A 24,382-nucleotide genomic window follows, 5' to 3' on the forward strand; every position below is an offset into this window, starting at 1 on the left:
CACACAGAACAGGACACTGGCACCAGACACTTCTCTGGCCCCCAAAGAGAAACTGAGCTTAGGAGTCAGGAGTCCCAGGGTCCAGGCTTGGCACTGCGGCATGGGGATGCAGGTGCCTCCAGCTGGAGACTGAGCAGAGAGGAGGTGGCAGTCTGGGGCGTATTGCCACTGCCAGCAGAGACAATGTCTGCCAGCACTGAGGTAGGTGGGACCTGGGCCTACCCCACAATCCAGCAGCCACCCGGGGACACCCTGAATGGAACAGTCACAGGAACAGCTCATAGAGTGGGCACGTGCTGTGTGCCCAGCTCTGTGCAAAACCACCCTGGGAGGTGGGTACTGTTGACCTCCTCACTTTACAGATGAGGAGAGGCACACAGAGGTTAAGGCACAGAGAGGTTAAGACATTTGCCCAGGGCCACAGAGGAAGAGGTGAAGTGAGATTCAAATTCAGGCAGTCAGCCCCACAGCATCCAGGTGGGCCAGGACCTGTAAGTGATGAAGTGACCTTTCTTTCTTCCAACCCCCCTGCACCTGTCCTCAGCCCAGCTTAGGGGTGTTCGCTACACAGCAACAAGACTGAGGAGTCAGGGGCAGCCCAGACCCTCACCTACCATTAGGGCCAGGATCTCAAGACCTGCGTTTGTCCTTCCATCATCATCTTTCCTGGGCTATCGAGTAGGCACAGAGCACAGAGCTAATCAGGGAAGCTCCAGCCTGAGGGCACAGCCCTTGAGGAAGAAGAGCCTGACTGTGATCCTCCATGTGAGCACAGCTATGACAGCAGGAAGCCAGGGAGAGATCAGAGGGGGCTGCCTGGAGGTAATGACGCCAACAGAGCAGGCCTGGAGAGAGCCGGTGGGGAGGGAGATCTCCAGAAAGAATGGGGACGCCAAATTTCACCTGAAGAGGGATCCAGCCACAGTACTGAGACACATGCCACCTCTGACTCCCCTGGGCTCCTGGCCACCTGTGATCCCTTCCACCTCTGTCCACACTACGGTCACCCCTGCCACAGGGCCCAGGCCCGACTCTGCCCACTACCAGTGTTGGGAGCAGGACTTGGCAGGTTCTGTGAGGCTGTGGGCTGGACCCCTGGGAGCAAGGAAGGGCCAAGTGGCATGCAGGATTGGGCCGGACAAGTATCTATCTGCTGTGAGCCCTGGACCAAGCCCCACCCCAGGGCTGGGAGGTGACAGCTCTTCTGCTCTACGTACCTCTCTCTGGGGCACGGCCTTCTACACCTGCTATCACCTCTCACCCCTCAGCCCCTCACCCCGTCAGACCAGCTCCACCAGACACAGGACATAGCCCAGAACCATCTCCCTCCGGGGCACAACAAGAATTTCAGGTTTGCAGTCCCGGTGTACAAACAGGCATGCAGCAGGACAGTGGATCCAGGGCACCTTCTGCCCTCCTCTCCCACCCTGCTCGTCCGTCACCTCCCTCCTGGAATCTAAGACCACGGCAGGAATCGACCACCCACTGGCAAAAGGCCCAGAAAGAAGGCAGTCCCTTTGCCAGGAACAGGAAAAAAGGGCAGGTTCTTGGGACTAATGGCCACCCTGTGCTCCCTGTCTCATCCCGCAGCAATCCCGGCCTGCAAGGCGACCTGAGCATGTGCCCAGAAGGGAACCCCCTGCTGGAGGGGGCAGTGGGTACCCTGTGCCCACAGAGATGCAAAGGGGTCCCTGCCAAGGCCTGGGCTTGAGAGAGGAGGAAGCCCCTCATGTGTCCACACTGTCAGGAGTCCCTGAGTCATGCTGACAACCTCCTCTTATCTCTTAGGCCAGCAGGCATTTACCAAACTGGAAAAACAGAAAAACAAAGAACCCAGAGGAAGGAGGAGGGTGTGGGCCTAGGGCAGGTGCCCTGGGTGGGGAAGGAGGTGGACGAGGCCCAGCCCCACCCACAGTCCACAAGAGATGAATCTCTCCAGGCAGGGCCAGCTCCAGGTCCCCGCCACAGGGCTCACAGGGAGTGGGTGGGCAAGAGAGTGAGCCGGTCTGTCATCTGCCTCCCATAGGTGACGCCACAGACACCTCAAGTCATTTCAACCTCCAGAAACCGTGGTCAGCAAGAGCTAGCCTCCCCATTCACAGATGAAGCCACTGAGGCCAAGAGAGGGGGGGCGGCTTGTTCCAGGTCACGCCTCCGCAGACCCTCCTGTGAGGTAGGGGCGAGTCCATCTGGCTCAAAAACCAGCCTTCTCATTCCATTTTGGGAGAAAGCCAAAGGGAGGCCAGCAGGGAGAGAGGCCGAGGAGAGCCTCAAGAACAGAGAGGCCACGATACTGACCAATTTGATGAGAGGCGCTGAAGTTGGGATGGAAATGAAGGTGGCCTTCTCGAGGGCATGACCGGAAAGAGCTTTTAGCTCTATTTATAAACAGGCAGCTCACAGGCCCCAGGAAGGACTCCATAGAAACGCAGCTGCCTCAGGACAAAGTTCCATTTCACTGGCCAAGGACCAAGCAGCTGGGAGTTAATGGTCACCCGCTGGGCTGGCCTCGCCCCACCCACCTGAGGCAAGCTGACTTCCTGCTCCACCAGCTGCCCCCCACACCCCGAACCCTCCCATCCTGACAGCGGAGTGACGGCCCGTCGGGTACACGAGCCCCATACCACCCAGCAAGCACTGCGTCCACATCCACCCACCATCTCACCCTGCTCCGCACTGTCACCTCCTTACCCCACCCCACCATGTGGCCTGGCTTTGAACTGCCTCCCGAACCCAGAACTGACCCCTCTCTGCCACCCCCGGGCTGCACTCAGACATCTCCCTGTCAATACCAATCACCGCAAGCTGTCTGTCACCCGCCTTCACATGCAGGGCAGGGCAGCTCTGCTCCTCCTCTTCCAGGGTCCAGAAAGGACCAGACACCACAACCCAGGGAGGAAGGCCGTGAGGGAGGGGGCAACATGGCAGGACTCTCGAACTGGCAAGGAAAGAAAGGGGCCCAGAGAGGGCAGGTGACTCCACCAGGATCACACAGCAGGGAGATACTGAGTCCAGGCAGGGGGGTGTTTCCTCCTCTCACCACACAAAACCCAACCTTCCCCAGCCATGCCTCGCCAGCCTCCTTCCAGAGCCACAGATCTAAAAGGGTGCTGGCAAGAGGGCAGGACAAGGGCAGCAAGGGGGTGGAGTGAGCAGGAGGCAGAGAGATCGAGTGTCTCCCCCACCACGCACACACCCAAGGCCTCACAAAGGCCCTTTGAGGCTGGCCTCCTTCCCCACCCGCCAGACAAAGGAGACAGAGGAAGGCGTGGGGGCAGGGGGCCTGAGAGGCAGGAATCTGGTGGCCAGGCCAGGAGGCTCCTGGGAGTTCCGGAGAATTGAGCTGTCGGGCAGAGGGCCAGGGCAGGCAGGACTCCGGGGTCCCGGCCTGGCTCAGTTACGGGCTCCCTCGGCCATCGGGGCCTGCGCCTTCCCCTCTTGGGCCTCAGCTTCTCTGCCTCTCAAGTACCTCGGTCCAAGGAAATACACAGGACTGAGTTGGAAGGGACTAGGATCATGGCCTAGGAGAGGAACAAGAAAACTGAATCCCAAATGTCTAGGAAGCTGCAGGGAACTCCACAAAACACAAATCTGCCCATCACACCCTGCCGATAGCCTCATGCCCCTGCCCTGGGGCTCCCACTGCCCCAGGGCACACCAGCCCCACCAACCCCAGGACCCAGGCTCCCTCACTCCCTATGCTCCCGCCAGGTCCCAAAGTCTCCTGCCTTTGCCACACAGTGCCTCCTCCCCCTTCGACCCTGAGATGCCTCCTCTGACTATTGGGTGGCAGGGCACAGCACAGTGCCCAGCACCAGAATCCCTCCTGTGTGACCAACTCAGCACCAGCAGCCACCCGGTCACCCAGGTCCCGGCGGCACCCACTCTCACACTTGGGAATTGGGGTTAAAGAAGATGGAATCATATCACGAGGCTGAACAACTCTGTTTAACACAGTCTAGCCTTGGCGACCAAGGCCGGGATTGTGGGGGCAAGGGGGTGGGGGTGGGGGGGAAGCAGCCAGAGAAATGTCACGGAGTCACCATTCTCAAGAGTAATGGTGACACTGCCTGTACTGGGCGCCAGGCGTGCTGCCAGCCTTGTTCACATGCCATCTCTTTTAATGCTCCCAACAACCCTATAAGGCACTATTATTTATTACTACTATTACTATTATCGATTAACTATCATAAATACTTTTCATTTGCAGCAAATGACTATTTCAAAACCATTATGATAATGTGTAAGCAAACTGCTTATGCTTAAATGTCACTCTACATTTCAGTACAGTAAAACATTTGCCTCAGTTTTAGCCCAAAACCACTCAGGGAGAAGGGTGGCAGGGCAGAGGGCCCCATTTTCCCCATGAGGAAGTTGAGGCCCAGGCAGAGGGCAAGATCCTGGCCGGGCAGGGGTGGCCACAGGATGAGGGCCCCTTCTCTGGCTCCCTATCCAGGGGGACCCCCCCGCCCCCGAGCAGCCCCCCAGGGCCTCAGGATGACCAGCTGCCGCCCTGTCCCCTGCAGACTGAGTGGGTCTGGACCTGCTCGCCTCAGCTCCCCTTGTGACCAGACACTGACCTTGGGCCGCTTCCACCGGACAGTGGGCCCCGGGGTGCCCTTATAGTACAGCGAGTCATCGGTGGCCGGGAAGTTGGGATCCTCGAAGAGCACCTTCCGGCGCAGACAGGCCCGCTTCAGGGCGGAGTAGTTCTGGTCCTCGTAGGCCTTCACACACGAGAACATGGTGGCGGCTGCCCCCGCAGGGGAGGGCTAGGCGGGGACGCAGGTGGCTCCTGGGGCACCTGGGGGGACAGGAAGGTGAGAAGATCATCACTTACTGCGGCCTACTGAGCCAGGTGCCTCATGGGTGCCCCTGCCCGGCAGCCCTGTGAAGTGGTCACCCTCACCCTGTCCCCAGGCCAGGAATTGAGGCTCAGAGGCGCGGCTGCTCCATGCACGGCAAGGACGGGAACCAACTGACCTGACTTTGCGCCCCGAACTCTCTCATTTCTGATGCTCGGAGGCGATGCCAGCCCGCAGGCCAAGAGGCCAAGGGCTCAACCACAGGCGCTCAGGGCTGCCTGGCCGCACCCGCCCACCCCGTCCTTCGTCACCAGCCCTCCCTAGACCCCCTAGCGCTGGGTCGGACTCGCAGCCCACTCGGCAGCTCCCTGGCTGGTGCCACGCGCGTCCAGGCTTCTCTCCTCCAACTCCCCCCACTTAATCGGAAAGCACATTTCAGCCCCGTGTGGAGGGCGCCCCCCTTTGGCCATCGTTCACATTCATTCCAAGCCTCACCCCCAAGCACCGCCTGCTTCACTGCGTTTCTGGAATAAACATTTCCTCATGGCTCCTTAATCCTAGTGACCTAACCTCCCCCGAGCCCCCCCCCATCCCTCACTCGGTGGCCTCCCCATCTCTCACCGCAACGGACTCTCCCTGATGGCTTCCCAGACTTCACGGAGTTTCACTCCTGAACACTCTCATCTCCCATCCCTGACCCCTCTCTCCCTCCCTTCTGCTCGCCTTCCCTGCCCAGATGACCCCATCTCCCCGTATTCAGCCTGGACCTCTTTTCTGGGCCCCTGACCCGCCCACCCCTGTGAGGGTCCCAGTCCCAAAGTGAACTCCTCCTCTCCCTCCACACCGCCCTTGGATTCCTGTCCCAGGAAGCGGGGCTGTAAAGCACCATCAGATCAGAAGCCCCAGAGAGCGGGGTCCACTTGGTTCGTCCCTCGAGAGCATGCAGCCCGATAGAGCCCAACACGGAAGGAGCGGCCCCTCTGCAGCGGCCCCCCTTGTGCTTGTAGCCCTGTGCTAACCAAACACAGGGACTCAGGCTGGGCCTGGCTGGACCTGGACCGAGAGGGCCAGGAAGCCCTTGGGAGGAGGGGGTGGGTGGGGAGCAGCAGCTGGCAGGGCCTGACACAGGAGACGCCCTGACTCATGCTCAGATGGCCATGCATCTGGACCCACGGCCGCCGTATCTGAGACCTCATCTGGGTGCTGGCAGAGTTCCACACTCCCTGGGTCAGCTCACCCTGGGCCTGCCCACCAGGCCACAGGCCTTGACTTCTCAGCCCACCTGAGGGACCCCAAGGCAAGGCAGGCCAGCCTTTGGGGCGAACACAAGTCCGAGAGCAAGACTGATGTGGGTGCCAGTCCCAAATGCACCTTTCACCTGCTGTGTGGCCCTGAACAAGTGACTCACCCATTTTCTTGAGTCCCCATTTTCTCAGCTCCACAATGGGAATGCTGTTGCTTTAATAACTGGAAGGCGCCGTTATAATGAACCAAAGGTTGAGAAGACTGCTTAGCAGGCCAGAGGGAGCGGAAGGAGAAGAGGAGACAGGCCACCTCTCATTACCAAGAGAAGCTCCATCCCTCTGGCGCCTGCCGTGTGCAAAGCAGCCGGCAAGAAGTTCGTACAGGATTTGCAAAAGGCCCTGGGTAAGTCTTTCATTGTTTCCATTTTTTGGAAGAGAAAACTGAAGCTCAGTGAAGGGAGGCTTGTCCACGTCCCATGGCAGAGTCTAGGATTGAACACACATCCTTTGGTGCCTCCACCTTGGCCCGGTGACCCTGTGGCTAATGCCACACACCCTGACTGGTCCAGATTCATGGGAAGGAAAAGATGAGGGATTCAACAGAAGTGAGAAGCAGGGAGGGCAGGAGGTGAGGAGGGTGATGAGTTTGGAATCCACATGGGCAGCAGGAAGAGCAGGGAGGACTCACGGTCCCTGCCTGCCCAGGACACACGGTCATTTCACCTTCTGCCCCACATCCACATTGGGTCTGCTCTGCTGCTGTGTGACCTCAGCCCAACCACTTAACCTCTCTGGCCATCTCCCTCTGTCAGGAAGGCCCAGAACCCAGCCCCTCTCCCCCATCCTTCCAGTCTTCGGAGGCCTGATCGAAAGAGAAGAGGAGAGCCTGGAAAGCCAGCCCCTGGCTTCTGGCACACAGCCCCCCAGGGAGATTCATTAGCATCACAGTTTCCGGGAGGGCCTGCTCAGGAAGCAATTAAAGCTGCAGGAATTATATCAAAGAAGCTGAAAGCAGGATCCCAGAAATCAGCCCTAGCAATTCCCTGTCCAGAGCGCAGAGGGCCCAGGGAGGGGCAGCACGCTGGCCGAGGCTGCACACCCAGACCAGGGGAGAAGGAGGGTTCTCACAGCCCTCCCGGCCACACCCCGTGAACGCTCCAGAGGCTCTGCTCTCAGGAGGACAGAAGGGACGTGGGGACAGAGACAGGAAAGCATGGCTGGACCCAGGGCTGGCTGAAGGTCTGCCCCAGCTTGGCCACCTCTCCAGCTGCACCCCTGCCAGCAAGGCTGCCTGGCCTACTGAGGCCAGGCTCTTCCAGCCCGGGCCTTTGCACACACTGCACCTCTGCACTGCCCTCTCACTTTCCAGGGCCCCAGGGTCACCTCCCACTCCACCCACTGGGGTCACAGAGCCAAGAGCCTCTGAGCTTTGCCCTCTCCCAGTAGCTGCAGGCATCACCACTTAAGGCCGTGGTTAAACCAGGAGTCAGGAGCCCAGCTTCCAAACCCGGGGGCTCTTCTCTCTGGGCCTGAGCTTGGAGCACCGTGCTTGGCGCTTCCTGTTTCTGAACGTCTTCAGGGTGCACTGCAAGTGAGCGGGTATTAACAGGAAAGTCTGAGCTTCCTAGTCTTTCAGCCGGCCTCCTCCCTGGGCCCCTGCGGCCTCCTCCCTGGGCCCCTGCGGCCTCCTCCCTGGGCCCCTGCCGAGCTCACCCCACCCCCATCATTCTCCCTGCCAAGGTCTGGTGCTAAGAGCCCCTGGCAGTTCCCTACAGCTGTTTACTCAGGGCCTCCGCACACACTGTTCCTTCCACAAGTGCATGCATTCCCAGAGAACTCCTGGTCACCCTTCGAAGCTCAGCCCAAGGACTCCCTCCCACCTGCCCCTGCCCCCTCCAGTCCTGGAACCCTGTGATGATACCCATTACATAGTGCCCCACCCACGTAGGACCTGGCCAGCCCCCTCCAGCTCCTTTCTGTGGCCCCAGGGTCCAACACTGGGGCAGAAGTAAATCTGTGTTGAAAGAGCCAACGCAGGTGAGGTTGGAGTCCCTTCCTGGATGGGAGACAGACTCAAAGAGTGGCAGGGACCACCAAAGGGATCAGCTTTTTTGTGTCAGAGCCCAGAGCCACACCAGCTCTCAGGGCCCCTGAAGGCAGGGCCTGCCCATTCCTGCGGGACCAGGCCTCCAGGCCTCCCCACCACCACTCCTGCTGGCTAGGTGCCAGTGGGTGCCCATACCCCTGCTGTCCCAGGGGGCATCACAGCTCCTGCCCAGGCTTTCTCCATAGCAGCCGGCCCTTCTCCAGCTCTTGATGTGTTGGCTTTAGTTCCCGATGTCCTCCTAAGCTGTGTGACCCTGGAGAGACCATATCACCTCTCTGGTCTACATGGTCCTTGTCTGGAAAGAAAGAGCTAACATGCCAGGGTCTCTGGGAGGATCAAAGGAGACACTGCCACATGGAACCGCGTTCTGTATACTTGAACAGGGACGCCTGGGTGGCTCAGCGGTTGAGTGCCTGCCTTTGGCTCAGGGCATATCCCAGATTCCCGAGTTTGAGTCCCAAATCGGGCTCCTTGCATGGAGCCTGCTTCTCCCCCTGCCTGTGTCTCTGCCTCTCTATGTCTCTCATGAATAAATAAATTTAAAAATCCGAAAAAAAAAAAAAGTGTATACTTGAACGCACTGTGCTTCTGAGGGAGGTCAGGACTGCTGTCGGGGGTCCACCTGTCATGTTTCCACACCCCTGCCAGGAGGGTAACGACAATTCTGGGTTCCCGTCCCCAAGGAACTCCATGGTCTGGTGTGGCCAAAAGACACAAGGCAGCATAGAATATGTCATTTCTGAGACTCCAGCAAGAGGGATGCAAGGAGGCCTCCATAAAGGCCTGGTCCCAGAAGCCAGCTGTTCTCGAGAGAAAGGCCATTCCAGACAGAGGGAACAGCTCCAGTAAAGTCTCAGAGGCAGGAAAGTGCAAGGTAATTCAGACCCAGCCTGGCACAGTGGGGCCTGCAGACTGAGCAGGGGATTGCCTGACCTGGCTCAGAACAAGGGCCTGAGAGTGCTCACCAGGAAGCTCAGAGCAACCAGTTATCTGGCAGGTGAGTCAGACCAGAGCTTGAGCCCTGACCACACCACTTAATGCTGTGTCCTCAAGTGAGCTGTTAACCACTCTGAGTGGCTGTCAGCCACCTGGTTGTAGCTTCTCAGGTGACAGGGAAAGAAAGTGGCATCTGCCCCAGGCCTGCCCTACAAGACTCTCTGTCCTCACCTTGGAAATGCTGTATACCCACTTCCAGGAGGCCGTGGCCTAGTCTGCTGTTCCCTGGGCCTGCGGGAGGTGGTGTGGACTGCCCAGCTGTGCACAGGGTGGGGTAAGGGCTCATCTTGCAGCAGGTCACACTGACCCAACTGCAGGAGGGGGCTGGCACCACTGAGCCTTCCCTGGATGCTGCAGCCACCACACCCAGGGAGGAACAGGAGAGAGACGTTTAGTCCCATTTTATAGATGAGAGCTTCGAGGTACGAGTCCTAATTCTGCAGCCTCTTGGCTGGATCCCAAGCTTCTAGACTCTGTATCACACCGGGGCTTCCCAAAGCAGGGCCCCGGAACAACAGCGTGATCCCTTAGGGGGGTACTCCAATGTGTCAGTAAGAAAGCCTCTACCCATCCAGTTCTTTCTCGAGGACTTTCCCAAAGGGGACCTCGGTTCGGTCTAGAGGGTCTTCTATTCCTCACGGCCCCTGCCCACCCACCTGACAAAGGAGAAGGAGGCCTCATGTCCAGCACATCAGCACCTGGCGGAGAATGGACTTTTGGGCTGTTTTTACTTTATTTTTAAGATTCTATCAGCTGCCTTGTGGAGAGTAATGCTGACTTTCTGTTTAGTAGATGCACGGTTTCCTTTAAGAAATATTAAGGAAAAAGAAAGTTGATTTAAAGAAAGCAATGATGTTCCCAGTGGTGTAGGAGGGGCCTCTGCCATACAGAGCCCCGGGGGGCAGACTGCAGGTGAGGAAGGAGGCGGACAGCCCTCCAGGACCCGAGTGGGTCACACTGGCAGTTAACGAGACCCATCTTAAAGCTCTAATAATTTAAACAGTGTGGTACTAGCACAGGGGAGACAAACAGACCAGTGAAACAGAATAGAACAGGAGAGAAAGTCCAGAAAAAAGGCCACCAGGTGGACAACATGATGCCACAGTGCACTGGGGGAAAGACAGTCTTTTCCTTGAATGGTGCTGGGTTGACTGGTTTATCCATATGGAAACATTTGTCTTGACCCCTATACACAAAAAACTATTCAACATAGATTGCAAATCTAACCAAAAGGGAAAATGATAACGTTTTTTTAAAGAAAACATAAGAAAAAGAGCATGTCCAAATGGCCAATGAAGAAGAAAAAAAGCCCTTGAATTCACTATTCGTCAAAGAAATGCAAATTAAAACCACAGGGAGAAGGGCACCTGGCTGGCTCAGCAGGTAGAGCACGTGACCCTTAATCTCAGGGTCCTGAGTTCACACCCCACATGGGCATGGAGCCTACTTAAAAAAATAAAATGATAAAATAAAACCCTGATGAGATACCACTATAGCCCCCACCAGAATGGCTACAGTGAAAACCACCACCACACACACACACACACACACTCCTACAGCTCCTCTACACCAGGGGTAGAACTATGAATTGGTACAATCACTTTGCGAAAACATTTGACATACCTATTAAATCTGAACAAATGCATCATTCAGCAATTCTACTCCTAAGTATATACTGCATAGAAACATATGCACGTATACACCAGAAAACACATACAAGAACGTTTATCGCTGTAGTGTTTGTATAGCTGAAAATCAGGAAAAACTCCAATGTCCATCAACAAAAGAGGATAAATACGGTGTTGCGATGGAATAGTATCCAGCAATGAAAATGAGCAAATTATTGATCCATGCAACGCCACAGGTGGAGTTCCCAAGCATAACCATCTGCAAGAGAAGCCATACAGCAATCCCGTTTATATAAAATTGAAAAGCAGGCCTAACCCATCTATGGTAAACAAGAGACAGGAAAAAAAAAAAAAAAGAAAAAAAAAAAAAACAAGAGACAAGAGAGTGGTTATGTTTGGGGCAGTGACTGCAAGGGCCCCGAGGGGCCTTCCAGGATCTGCTAATACCACTTCTTGATCTGGGTGGTGGCTGCCAGGGTGCGGTCACTGGGCTGTGTGCCTGTGATTTATGCACTGTTCCACGGGGCAGTTATGCTTTAATAAAATGTTAAACAGAAAAGCCAGTGCAGTGCCCTGGGCAGAAGGGCTGGCTGAAGCTAGTGCCCCCAATCCTGCCAGTCCTGGGCCCCCATCAAGCTGGACAGTACAGCCCTGGAGGGTTCTGCCTGGCACCAGGGTGGGACAACCTAGGGTGGGGAGCAGGGAAGGAGCCCCGGGCTGGGGCCTGGCCTGGCCTCATTACACACGGGCTGTGTGCCCTTCTGCAAGCCTCCTCCTCTTCCTTTCAGGGCACTGTGGTTTTGACACCAGGAGTGCTCCAACCCAAGAGAGGGTCCCACAAGGGAAGGGTACCCCAACCAGGCACACACCTCCAGGGTTTCCTATCTGAGAAGGGGGTACCAGCTGGGGACCCCAAAAGACAATCTCAACCGCAGGCATGGAGCTCAGGGCGAGGAGCTGGGCTAACCCAGGGTGGCAGGGGGTGGTGGGAAAGAGGTCATAGGTGAGGCTCATCAGAGCCCAGTAGGGGTCCTGGAACACCAGCGAGAGACCGGGGTCCCTTCTGGGTGATGGAAAAGTGAGAAGGGTGCTGAGCAGGTGAGCGACGTGAGACCCAGCTGGCTGCCACATGGAGAATGCACTAGCAAAGTATAAGACTGGAGCAGAAGAACCAGAAGGCAGGCCACAGGACTCGAAATGACAGACTCACGTGTAAATGGAAAGCAAGCAGGTCCTTGAGCTCCTTGAGAGGGAGACTCAACTCCTCTTGGTGAGCAGCCAGTTGTGGGGGTTAAAGGGAGCCCACAGGAAGGCCTGCTGGGGGTCCCTCCTCTGAGCTGATTCCCCACACGCCACAGTGGGTGTCCATGATGCAGCACAGGCCCAGCAGAGGGGCTCCATCCGGTGCCAGCCGAAGCAGCCAGTGATGCCCCACACCCATGGCCCAGCAACCAAAGCCCCCCCATCTCCCCTCCTCGACCTCCCGCTACAGCCCACTCCAAGCCACAGGGCCCCCTCCCCTTTGCCAGCCACAAAGTCAAGGATGGGCCGATCAGCTGCATCTCATAATTTCGGGGACACAGACAATGCCAACATGCAGATCTTCGCTGACACCCATTCTGGGCTGGCCCTGAGCTGACAACGAGGGTCAGATCCTCACGGCTGTCGCAAGGGAGGCACAGACAGACATGACACAAACGATGAACGAAGCCAGGCACTCAGCAGTCAGTGCTCCCCGGAGGAAGGCACGTTGCAGGCTGGCTTATAGCAACAGGAAGAACGGTGGTGTCTCTTCAAGATGGAACCAGAGCAAGGCTTGAAGGCTAGGCCAGAGCCGCAGGGGGCGCAGGGGGAGAGTAGCCAGGACGCACTCCAGATGGAGGGAAGGCAGGAGAGCACCGAGGAACAGCTGGAAGGCCCGGGTGTGGAGCCGGGGGCGGGGAAAGCTGGCAGGACCAGCTCTGCCAGGCTGGGATGCCAGGCTGCCAGGCTGGGGCTCCTACCAGGGCAGAGGGTAGCCCAGGTGTGGCGGAGGGGTGAGACCTAGGGGCAGATGCTGAGAAAAGGGTCTGTGGCCGAGGACCAGGCCAGGCCAGATGCCGGGGAGGGGCTGAACGGGAGAGCCCCAGGCTTTGGTGACCACCTGATTGCCTGCATGGTTTTGTTTTTAAAGATTTTATGTATTTATTCATGAAAGACACACAGAGAGAGGCAGAGGCACAGGCAGAGGGAGAAGCAGGCTCCCTGCAGGGAGCCGATGTAGGACTCGATCCCGGGACCTGGGATCACGACCTGAGCCGAAGGCAGACACTCAACCACTGAGCCACCCAGGCGTCCCTGCATGGCTTTGGATTTGTCGATGTATGCGTCCCCCTCATCCCACAGCCCGCCTCACTGTCCTCTAGCTCCGAGCTCCCGCATCACCAGCAAGCTCAAGGAGTCTATCTCTGTGCTCCAGGGGCTATATTTTGGCCTCCTGCGTGTACTAGGTGCTGAGGAAAGCGTGGTGGGGCGGGGAGGGAGTGCGTGTGGAGGGGAGCTGGGCCACCGCTTCACGCTCGGGTTCACGCTCGGGTTCACACTCCCGCTCCAGCAGCAGGGCCGGGGGCCGGGCGCAGTGAGTCACTCCAGCAACGCCAGGCGGCCTGGCACCAGGGCTGGGCAATCCTGTCTTTCTTCTCCACTCTCCTCCCCCGACCGTGTCCGTGTCCGATCCAGTCCCCACCCAGCTGCAGTGATCTCTCGAACACATAAACCCAACCACGTCACCCACTGCTCGCAGACTGGGGGGTCTGGAGGGCAGGGCCGGGCACACTTGGGGCACAGGGTCTCTCTCTGGGCCCGGGGTGCTGATGAACCCCAGCAGTGCCTTTGAGGGAAAAGCTAGCTTTGAGGCTGGCTCTCTGTGTGGTCCTGGCTGAGTCCCCAGGCCTCTGCCCGCAGCTGGTCCTCACTGGGCCGTGGGTCCCTCCACAGGGAATCTCAGTAAGCAGGCAGACCTGAAAGGGGAACCCTCCACAAGGGGGGTTCCTGGGACCCTGCAGCCTGGGACCTGCTGGGCTGACAGGCAGGAACGAGAAGAAGCCACACTCCTGGAGGCGGCAGCCCCTGGGCAGGGGATGGGCTCCAGGCACGCAAGCAGCTAGTCCCCCTGGTCTGTGCACTGAAAGTCCTGCATCCTGAGAGACCAGGGCAGCTGTCACCCTACCTTGGAGCTCCCAGTCCCGAACCACAACCTGCGGAGAATGTGCTGGAAAGAGGGGCAGGTGCAGCTGAGTGCCACCCACAGGGGCTGCTTCCTGTCCTCCCTGGGTGGGTGGGGGTAACACTCGGAGCTGCAGCTCATAGGCACTACCCACTCCCCACAAGGGAAACCACCTGACAAAACGAGACTTGATCAGGTAATTGAAGCCCCCTTGACTCCCCTGTGCCATGTGACCCTGCCCTCTCTGGCCTGTAGGTTGAATGGCTGGGGAAGGGGACACCCCTTGCCTTTTTCAATCTGTTGGGTTGTCACTGGGACAGCCCCTTTTCCTGCTTCCTGAACAGGCTGGCTATGCTTCTAGCACCACGTGCCCCTCAAGGCCCAAGCTGGAAACCTGCTGAAATGATACCCATTTCTCAGACAGGGAAGCGGACATTCAATCCTAGCTCAAGCTCCTGCTCAGCCTCACAAATGAGCTGTGCTATTTTCACTGCAGATGACGTCAAGGGGCTCAGAGAGGAAAGGGATGCATTCCAGACCGAGCCCCAGGCCTGTGTCATGTCAGAGTCCCGCTCCACCAGGCCCTCCATCCCTCCCTCAAACAAAGACAGTGACCTGCTCATCAGCCCTTGGGAGTTCGGCTCAGTGGGTGTTACCCTTCCAACCTGCCCCCACACCTACCTGCCCTGTGCCTGGTCAAGGGGCAGATGCGTCAGGCAGAGTTCCACCCAGGAGGTCAGCCTGGTGGAGGAGACACAGTGCCCCCAGTACCAAGCCGAGAGATCTGCTCCAAAAGGGCACTGATTCCTTCAGACAGGGCATGAAAGGCTCGTGGAGGAGGAGGCATCAAAGTAGGATCTCAAAGTGGGGGGCTGGGATTTCAAGAGGTATAAATGGAAGGTTAGGAGGAAGATGGAACACCCTAGGAAAAAGAAACCACTTAGGTAAGGCTGGAGGATGGGTTGCAGGGAAGAGGAAGAGGGAAGAAGGGACCAGCATAGAAACATTGCCAGACCGGGTTATGATAGTCCTGAAAGCCAGGCTGAGTCCTGGGGAGAGTGCCGGGGTCTGAGGCGGGCTCCTGCATGGCTCACGGCAAGGCGGAGAGGAGGCCAGGGTGCAGGCACACAGGCCAGAGCGTAGAAACAGCCACCGAGAGAGAAGCAGGGCCTGTATGGCATGGCCTTGGCTGTACGGAGGATAGAGTGACCCACACTAAGGCAGGGTCCGCAGCACGCAGGCCAGAGGCTCTCTGACTGGGGGTCTCCTGGGGGCAGTAGGAGGCCCACATCGCCTCCTCAGATGGCAACTGCCTCTCCAGGCAGAGGGAGTAAGCAGCACCTGCAGCATCGGTGCACTGCTCTGCACCAGGTCATGTTCCCACCCATGGCAGTCTCCAGTGCCCTGGGGACGAAGTAGAGCCTCAGCACATCCCGTCCAGGTCCTCATCCTCATCCTCATATGGGGAGACAGTTGACCTCCTTGTGCCTCAGAGTTCTCGTCTGTAAAACCAAGGTCTTCTGCTCTATTGGCCGAGCTCTCCTCACACCTCTGCTCGAGGCAGGACTTAGCCTCACTGGCCTTACCATGCTCATCTGCAACATGGGGCTCCCACCAGGACCCAGCCCTCATAGGATGATGGTGGGGATCAAGTGACCATGCACAGCACTGGGTTTGTTGAATGAATGTCTGCAATGAGCTGTGCACCTCTCTGAAAGGCCTAACCTACTGCTGGGTGCAGGATGGGATCTGGTCACTGGGGCAACCTGTGGGGGCATGCCAGCACATTCCAAATATCCTTGAGCTCTGGCTACTATGGTCTCAGGCTGGGCTCTAGGGCCAGAGGTGCCATAACCCCAGGCTCTGCACACAAAAGCTCCTAGGCTGGGGAGAGACAGATGCTGAGCGTGGCCACATGGTGGAAGCCAGTGGCCAATGGGCACCTGGGAAGGAGATCTTTCAGAATGGCCTGCAGTGACACCGCAATTGGTCCCTATGGCAGGCTGAATAATGCCCCTTGCCAAATGTCAATGTCCTAATCCCTGGAACCTGAGAATGTTACCTTTTACAGCAAGAGACTTCACATATGTATTTAAGGGTCTCAAGTTGTGGAGATTATCCTGGATCATCCAGACGGGCCCTAAATGTGATCACAGGTGTCCTTATAGAAGGGAGGCAGAGGGCACCTGGGTGGTTCAGTCAGTTGAGTGTCTGCCTTCAGCTCAGGTCATGATCTCAAGGTCTTGGGATGGAGCCCCACATCAGGCTCCCTGCTCAGCAGGGAGCCTGCTTCTCCCTCTCTCGCCATCTCTCAAATAAATAGATAATATCTTAAATAAATAAAAGGGAGGCAGAGGGAGATATAAGCCTAGAAGAGGACAATGCAACAGGGCAACAGAAGGAGAGAGACTGGGGTCCTGAGGTCACAAGAATGCCAGCAGCCATCAGAAACTGGAAGAGACGAGGAACAGCCTCTCCTGGAGCCTCCAAAAGGAACCACCCTGCGAATACCATCTTAGTCCCATTAAGACTCAGTTCAGACTTTTGACCTCCAAACTGTCAGAGAATAAGATGGTGGTGTTTTCAGCCATTAAGTTTGCATTCGTTGTTACTGCAGCAAGAGAAAACGAACGCTAACCCTGGAGAAGCTCATGGGCAGGCACGTGTGTGGCCTTGCACCTCTCTCCTGCTCAAGGGAGTGAATGAGTGAGCAAGCAAGCGAGGAAGAAGTTATGACACCCTGAATCACTTCAATGTAAAACAAAGTCACCCCAAACTTCGGTGTCTTAGTTCCTGCTACTGGTCACAAGCCACTCAGGATCGACCTCACCCCAACTGGCCTAAGTCACCCAGCAGCAGGCGGCACTGGGGTAGGGGCTGGCTGGGCAGCAGCAGGCAGATCAGGTCAGTGGGCTCTCTGCATTTGGTCCCCCAGGACGCAAGGCCCTGTAGCCACCCCCTGACCACCCCCCCACCCCCCCACCCCCGCTCAGGGAAGGTTAGCTGAGTACCAATGGATGGGCTTTGTCTGCTCTGGTTGCAAGACCACAGACCCCACTGAGGCAGAAAACCACAGGCCACCACAGCCTCAACCACCAGCGCTCTCACACCCCAGAGCCCCGAGAAAGTTGGGGTCCCTAGCAAACATCTCTGAACAAGCAGAATGGGGAGCAGTAGCTCAGACAGCTGCGGCAAGCAAAGGCTCACATTCCATTAGCTTCCTGTGTTGGAGCATGAGGGCTGCCTTCCTACAACAGCCTGGATTAAAATCTCAAAGGGACTGAACCCATTTTGCCTTTAGTGAGCAGGGAAAAGTAGGCCCTGAGGCCAAGGAAGTCGGCAGCCTGGCCCAGCCAAATGCCATCCCAGGGTCTCATCCTCACCCCAGGGAGGAGACGCTACAAAACTGGGGTGGGGGGCGGTCCTTAAAGGTGAGGCCTGGGGGACCACTGCCAGCCAAGAACTGTTTGTTCTGAGCAGCAAGGGCAAGGCAGGAAGGGGCAGAAGAGTCTCTAGGCAGGGCTTGAGGGCTGGAAGAAAGGACCCTAAGGGCACTCAGAGCACTTGAGGAGGACGGCCTGGGTTGCTCAGTAGTTGAGCATCTGCCTTTGGCTCAGGTCATGATCCCAGGGTCCTGGAATCGAGTCCCACATCAGGCTCCCTGCATGGAGCCTGCTTCTCCCTCTGCCTATGTCTCTCTCTCTCTCTGTGTGTCTCTCATGAGTAAATAAATAAAATCTTTAAAATAAAATAATATAATAAAAAATAATAAAAAAATAAATCTACATATAACTTTTGACTCCCCGCAAAACCTTACTAAGAGCCCACAGTTAACCGGAAGCCTTACCAATAACATAAGCGGTTGATTAACACATATTTTGTTCGCTGTATGTATTATATACTGCAATCTTACAATAAACTCAGCTAGAAAAAAGATAGTATTATTAAGAAAACCATAAGGAAGAGAAAATACATTTACGGTATCGTCCTGTAAAAAAAATCCACGTACAAGTGGACCCGTGCAGTTCGAACCCACGTTGTTCAAGGATCAGCTGTACCATTAATTATAATGGCTATCAAACACCATGCACTTAGTATAGCCCTTTCGGTGACACGATCTACCTTAAACGTGGTCGGCCCCCGAGTCCCTGTCATTAGGCAGGATCTATCCTTGGGCACAGTCAAGGGCAGAGCCAGTCTCAGAGAAGAAGCCTGGATACAAGGACAGGCCCTGCAGGTAGGAGAGGGCACCTGCTTGCTGTTCGGGGACCAGGGCTTCAGGGCTGTCCCGAGAGACTGCGGTGAGGGCAGAAGCAGCCAGAAGGCCTGGAAGCAGTGTCCTGGATGTTGCCCCACAGTCCTCCCACAGCCAACTGTCCATCTCATTGCCTTCCCCCAGTGGTGGCCCCATCTCAGAAAGGGCTCCTCGACCTACTCTCCCTCTGTACGGGGTCCCTCTGAAAGAGGTCTCGGTGCAACCCTTTTGCCATGCACACCACCCCTGCTCTGGAATCTCTATCAGGTGCTCCTCCCTGTACCAAACCTAGGCCTTGGGAGGGGGGGTTGGGCGGAGGAGAGGCAGGGGAGAGGGGAGAGCGCCTCTCCCGGCTGCGGCCTCCTCCTCACTGGCCTCCACAGTAACCCAGTGAACACAGAGCCAAAGATGGATGGCACTTGTCAGATGCACATCTGACCATCTGATGCGCCCCCTCCCCACAGGGCTACCATTCCACTTCGCACCTCCACGCCTTTTCCCTAGACCTGCCCTGCCCTGCCCCTTCTCCTCTGCTTGGCGAACTTTTCACCCTCTGAGACCCAGCACTGGTGTATCTGCAGGGAAATCTCCCCCAGCGCCCAGGCAGGTCTCTGCCCTGGGCTCCAGCACTAGGCGCATGCGCAGGGGCTTATCTGTGGCCCCAACTGCCTCCTCACCAGTCAGAAGGGAAGTTCCTGGGGCAATGACCCCACCTCATTGTCCTGGCACCCAGCTCTGGCCTGGCCTGAGGCAGTCGCAGCTGGGTCCACCCCACCCTGCCCAGTACCCTCAGCCAAGAAAAGCAGTCAGGCCTCCCCACCCCTACCCCAGGGCTCTGGGGACCGGAGCAGGGACCAGTCCCAAAGATGCTGAAAGGTCTTAATCCTTGCAAGAGAACACAGTGCTTTCCCCAGGAGGCCTCACACTCTGGGTTGGCTGAGCCCTACCCACAAACCCCTCTCTTCCAGGAAGTCCACCCAGATTTTTCCCTCCCTAGAATATTAGGAATAGCTGACCTCAACACTTTGCTCTCCAACGCTGCTACAGGAAGAAGATTCTGACTTGAGAGCCAAACCCAGGTTCAAATTCTAGCTCAGCAGCCCTGAGAGACGCGGGAGCTCACTTAGCCCTCTGCCCCACCCTCTTCACCCCAGGGAGGGCTGGGAGGGGCTCAATCCCACTACATGAAATGAAACCTGGGCAGACTTGGCACCTCTTCATGATCTTCTGTTCTACTTCACCTCTGGACCCCAGGCAGGTGTCCCCAGGTCCCCAGCTCTGAGGGCTGGAGGCAGAGAAGCCCAAGATCCATTCTCTCCCAGATCTCCCCGGCCCCCTCTGACACACCCAAGCTCAGCAGCCCAAAAAAAGGCCCCTATCCAACCTGGGTGGAGGGTCGGCGAGGGAATCGGCCTGGCCTTGGCCCTGCCCCTTCCCCAAGCTTCCGGGGCGGGGGAGGCCGGGGGCACATCCAGGTGGGGAGGTGGAACCGAGCGGATGGCAGAGGGCTGAGCAGAGACCAGGAAAGGGGAACGGAGGTAGAGAAGGGACAGTCGGGTCCCGGGGGTTAAACCTCAGCGCGTCGGGACTAAGAATCAGGCTCCGGAGCGCCCACCCCAGGGGAGGTGGAAGACGCCCCGGGCCGCGGGGGGGGGGGGGGGGGGGGGGCGGACCGTCGGAGCCTCTCCCCGCCCCCGCCTCGGGCCTCCAGGCCCGCGCTCACCTCCTTCCTCCCCCGCCTGGGGGTGCGCCCCCGCGCACCGATTCGTCTCCGCGGGCACGCACCGGCCCGCGCTGCGCCCGCACACGCACCTCCGACACACGCGAACGCGCGCTCGCACACGCCTCCCTCCGCGCAGCGCCTCCTACCTGCCCGGCTGGGACGCGGGGCACCGCGCGGGCACCGCACCCCGAGCTGCCGGCCTCGGGCTCGGGCCGGGATCGGCTGCGGCTGGCCCGGGGCTGGGGGCTCGCGCTCGGACTCCGGGGCTGCGCCCGCCCCGCCCCGCCCGCGGCCTCCGCCCACTTGGGGACAGAGGCGTGGTCTGCAGCGGGGCGGGCGGCCGGCACCGCTGCGCAGGCGAACTGGCGCGGAGCCGCGGGGCGAGCCCGCAGGGAGGTGGCCGCCGAGCTCCCGCCCGGGGTGGCCGGGGCCTGTGGCCAGCGCGGCTCGGCCCCCGCCCCGCTCCATCGGGCCCCGCCCTCCCTCCCTCCCAGTCTCGCCCCGTGCGCCCCGGAGTATCTCGGGGAGCCCTCCGCGCCCCGCCAGGCCCGAGCCCAGGTCTGCCCGAGGTCGTGTGCCGGCCCCGGAAGGCGCGCAGGCCGCCGAGCCGTGGCCATGCATCCTGCGGGGCGAGCCGTGCAAGGCCGAAACGGGACCGGGGAAAGAGGACTTGAGGCGAGCCCTGTGCCTTCCCCTCCGCCAAGGTTCAGGACGAGGATGGGGAACCGAGAGCCCCGGGAGGCTCGCGCAGAGGCCCTGACAGCCGGCCCCAGGCTCGGACTGAGCCTTCGCGCGTGTGTAACGGGGCTGCCGCAGGAGGGGCGTGTTTCTGGAGCAAGGTTGAGGAGGCTTGTGGGTGACCAACCCCGGCACAGCAGGGGCTCCGGGGAGACCTGCCTCCCCGGTCTGGGCACCCCAGGCCTGTGCCAGCCCACTTTGCAGATGGAGAAACTCGGCCCACTCACCGGGTTCTCAGTCTCGGTTAATCACCGCATTAACCTCTCGGGCACCCCGACTCGGGGCCACCACCACCTCGCAGTCTCGGTCCCAGGCTCCCCAGATGTTACACCCCGGAGGCAAGCTCCAGCGCCACCTCCCCACCCCCCGTCCGTCCCCCACCCCCAGTCCCGATCCAGCCTAGGAAGACTTTCAAATGTGCATCCGTGACCGGCCTCCCACAGAACAATGTTCCCAAACTGCCCCTGTGCCTGACTCCTTCACCCGTACCCCAGTACCCCACGGCTCGGCCCGTGCCCTGGCTGCAGCCTGCCGTGCTCCTCGCGAGGCCGCCCCCCCCCCCCCCCCCAAACCTCGCTGGAGCTGCTCTGCGGCCGTCTGAAGGCTCTTCCTTCCCTCTCGGGGAGGCAAGTGCTGCTCCTCGGGCCTCCAGCGCCGGCGCCTCCATCGCCAGGCCCCACCCCCACCGCAGCACTCGACGCCACACCCCTCCTCCCGAGCGTTCCCACCCTGTTGTTTGTGCTTCTTTCCTGGCTCTGAACTCTCTCCCGGCCTCTTAGAGCTGGCGGTGGGGTCTCGGCCTCCCCGTGAGGTTGAGGGTCAAGCGCGGGGATGACGGTCATACTTGGTGACCGGGGTGCTCAGTCTGCCGGTTACTGGCTGAGTGATCCAGGCCAGTCCTCTATCCCTTTTCCTGTCTGTACACTGGGCTTTGGGCAGAAATGTGTGAGGATTAGGTAAAGGCCAGTCGTTAGGCGGAAGACGGCCCCATCATATAGGGTGTGGGGTCATGTCTGTTGCCTCGGCCTGCAAAAACAGTGGATGTTGGGTCCCCCTTTTGTTTTCAGAGTGTGGGGACCACAAGAAGAGTGTCAGGCGGTGATTCCAAGCATGAACTCTGGACTCGCTGCCTGGGCTGTCACATCAGCAGTGTGACCCTGGGCAAGCCACCTAACCTCTCTGCTTCAGTCATCTCCCTATAAAATCAGTGGAGTAGCCTTCATATCACAGAGTTGTGGGAATTTCATGGGCCATCCCTGTAAAGCCCCTGGAGTGGCTCCCTGGCTCAGAGTAAGTGCTCAGCACAGTTTAGGTGATGTTACGCTCATCCAGACCAACTTTTTGTGAAGACGCTGGGTCCTGAGAAGCAGAGACATGGCTAGTTAGAAGCCCAGGCATTCCAGAAGGTCAGAATTGCAAGGGCCCACTCTGAGCCCATCCCTGGCAGTTTCTGCCTTCTCTGACCGATGAGGAAAGAGGCCTAGAGAGAGACAGTGGCCTGTCCAGGGCACCCATCCTGGTTGGGGGTGAGGGGAAGCACAGCCCTGCTCTTGTTAAGGGGGCAGTCGAGCATGGTCTGCAGACAAGCCAGGAAGAACCCGGTCTCCCAGCAAGCTTGAGGAAGGGGTGCGGCTCCAATGATACTCTGGTGGTACTCAGTCTTCATAAACTGAGTCATCGAACGGTGCCATCACTGGGCCTGCCTCCTCTGCAGGAGCCCTCATTAGGCCCATTTTGCAGATGACAGAAATGAGCCTCAGGGAGATGCCCCAGCCACACAGGTAGGAAATGGCAGAACTAGGATCCACACCTACCCTGTCTGACTCCACTCTTGTGCTCTTCTCCTCCACCTCCTCCTCTTCTCTCCTCCAGGGAAAAGCCACCTCTGTAGACCTGTTGACTGGCTAACCAATCTCTGCTTGCATCCCCCTATAACTGGGACCTCATTCCCTCCATGGGGCAGCTCTTTCGACTCCTCTTGGAAGAGTCCTTTGTCACCCAAAGCTGACCCACTTCCCTCTCCATAGTTCTGCAGGCTCCATACCAGAGGCTGGACACAGAATCTTCTCTGTCCCAGTCCAGAACACCCTTATCTGGACTGTGTGTTACCTTATCTCTGTGTTACAAGGTTTCCCAGGTGAAACTCTTACAACAATAATAATTTCTTTCAAATCTCAGCAGATCTAATTGGCTAGCTATTGTTTGAGAAACCTAAAGGAAGCCCTCGGCTTGAGGAGTGGCTCTGTGTGTGTGTGGGGGGGGGGGGGGGTGGATATTCAAATAACCGTGTCAGCCAATTCCCCTACTCCAATCTAGCCAGGGGGGCTGTAGGATGGATTATAGGCCAAGGATTGTAGGGAGAGAGATGAGTCAGACATTCAGAACTTTCAGGTTGGGAGTGGTGGCTAACAGCAGTCTCCTGAGAGTGCAGGAAACGAGAGGGTCACAGTGGACTTCAGCAGACACAGAGGACAAGATTACCTTTCAGTTGCTGGGAATTCCAGGCCTCTCTGACAGGTTGCCTATACTTTGCTAGCATCCTGGATATTATTAGGAACCAGCCAGAACCAAGTGACATTTATTCCAGGAATACAAGGTTGGTTTAACATTAGAGAATCCATTAATAGCATTGGTTTGCTAGGGCTGCCATAACAAAGTACCCCAAACTGGGCAGCTTAAACAACAGAAATCTATTGTCTCACAGTTCCAGAGCCTAGAAATCCAAGGTTAGGTGTCATTTGGGTTGAGTCCTTCTGTGAGGGAGAATCTGTTCTGTGCCTCCTTCCTTGCTTCTGGTGGTTGGCGGGCAATCTTTGGCATTTCTTGGCTAGTAGACACAACACTTTGATCTGTATTTTTATGTTCACATGTGTTCTCTCTTTGTGTGTAAACATCTCTGTGTTAAAAATTCCCCTTTTGATAAAGACACCAGTCTTTTTGGATTAGTGACCTCATTAGTGACCTTAATGACCTCATTTCTTGATCACCTCTTTCAAAACCCTATTTCCATGTAAGGTTACATTCTGAGGTACTGGGGGATTAGACTTCAACATCTTTGGGGGATATAAGTGAACCCATGATAAGCATGTGCCATATTAATGAATTTAAGAGGAAAACCGTATAATATTCTTTATGGATGCCAAGAAAGTCTTTAGAACATTCAAACCCCCTTCATGATAAAAATACTCAGTGAAATAGGAAGTGAGGGATACTTTGTCAAATAATAAAATGTAGTCCTAAAGCCAGCATCTTATTTAATCAAGAAACACTGGAAATATTTCCATGAAGATCAGGAACCAGGCAAGAATGGCCACTTGCTCCACCACTATCCCACACAGGTATTAGCTAGTGCTATTTAGGCAAGAGAAATCAATTGGAGGTCTGACAATAAGAAGAAATAAAACTATCTCTATTTGCAGATGACATAATGTTACACCTGAAAAACCACAGAGAATCAATGATAAAACTAATTCAAATAGTAAAAGAGTTCAGTAAAGTAGCAGGATTAAAATATAAAATTTGATAGACCTTATATATACAAATAATAAACTGAGGACATAAGGGTAGAGAAAACCCTATCTATGATATATCACAACAGAAAAGATTAAATGCTTAGGATCAAATTTAATTAGAAATGTATAAAACCTACATAAGGAAAAATGGAAACATTCTTGAAAGACA

General features: G+C 57.1%; 1 protein-coding gene across 5 annotated transcripts in view; it reads right to left on the minus strand.

Moving 5' to 3' along the window:
- Positions 1–21,400, minus strand: part of CAPN5 (calpain 5) — a 52,463-nt gene extending 31,063 nt beyond the window's left edge. The window contains exons 1-2 of one of the 5 annotated variants that reach the window (XM_025419586.2): positions 21,274–21,400; positions 4,581–4,804 (exon numbers count right to left, since the gene is read on the minus strand). In XM_025419586.2, the coding sequence (XP_025275371.1) occupies positions 4,581–4,745 (165 nt within the window). In that variant the 5' untranslated portion in view covers positions 4,746–4,804; positions 21,274–21,400. The other 4 variants (XM_025419587.3, XM_025419588.3, XM_035704097.2 and 1 more) reach the window with 4 other exon arrangements.
- Between the last annotated feature and the right edge of the window lie 2,982 nt (positions 21,401–24,382).

The sequence above is a fragment of the Canis lupus genome, chromosome 21 (assembly GCF_003254725.2).
Source record: "Canis lupus dingo isolate Sandy chromosome 21, ASM325472v2, whole genome shotgun sequence".
Taxonomy (NCBI): Eukaryota; Metazoa; Chordata; class Mammalia; order Carnivora; family Canidae; genus Canis; species Canis lupus.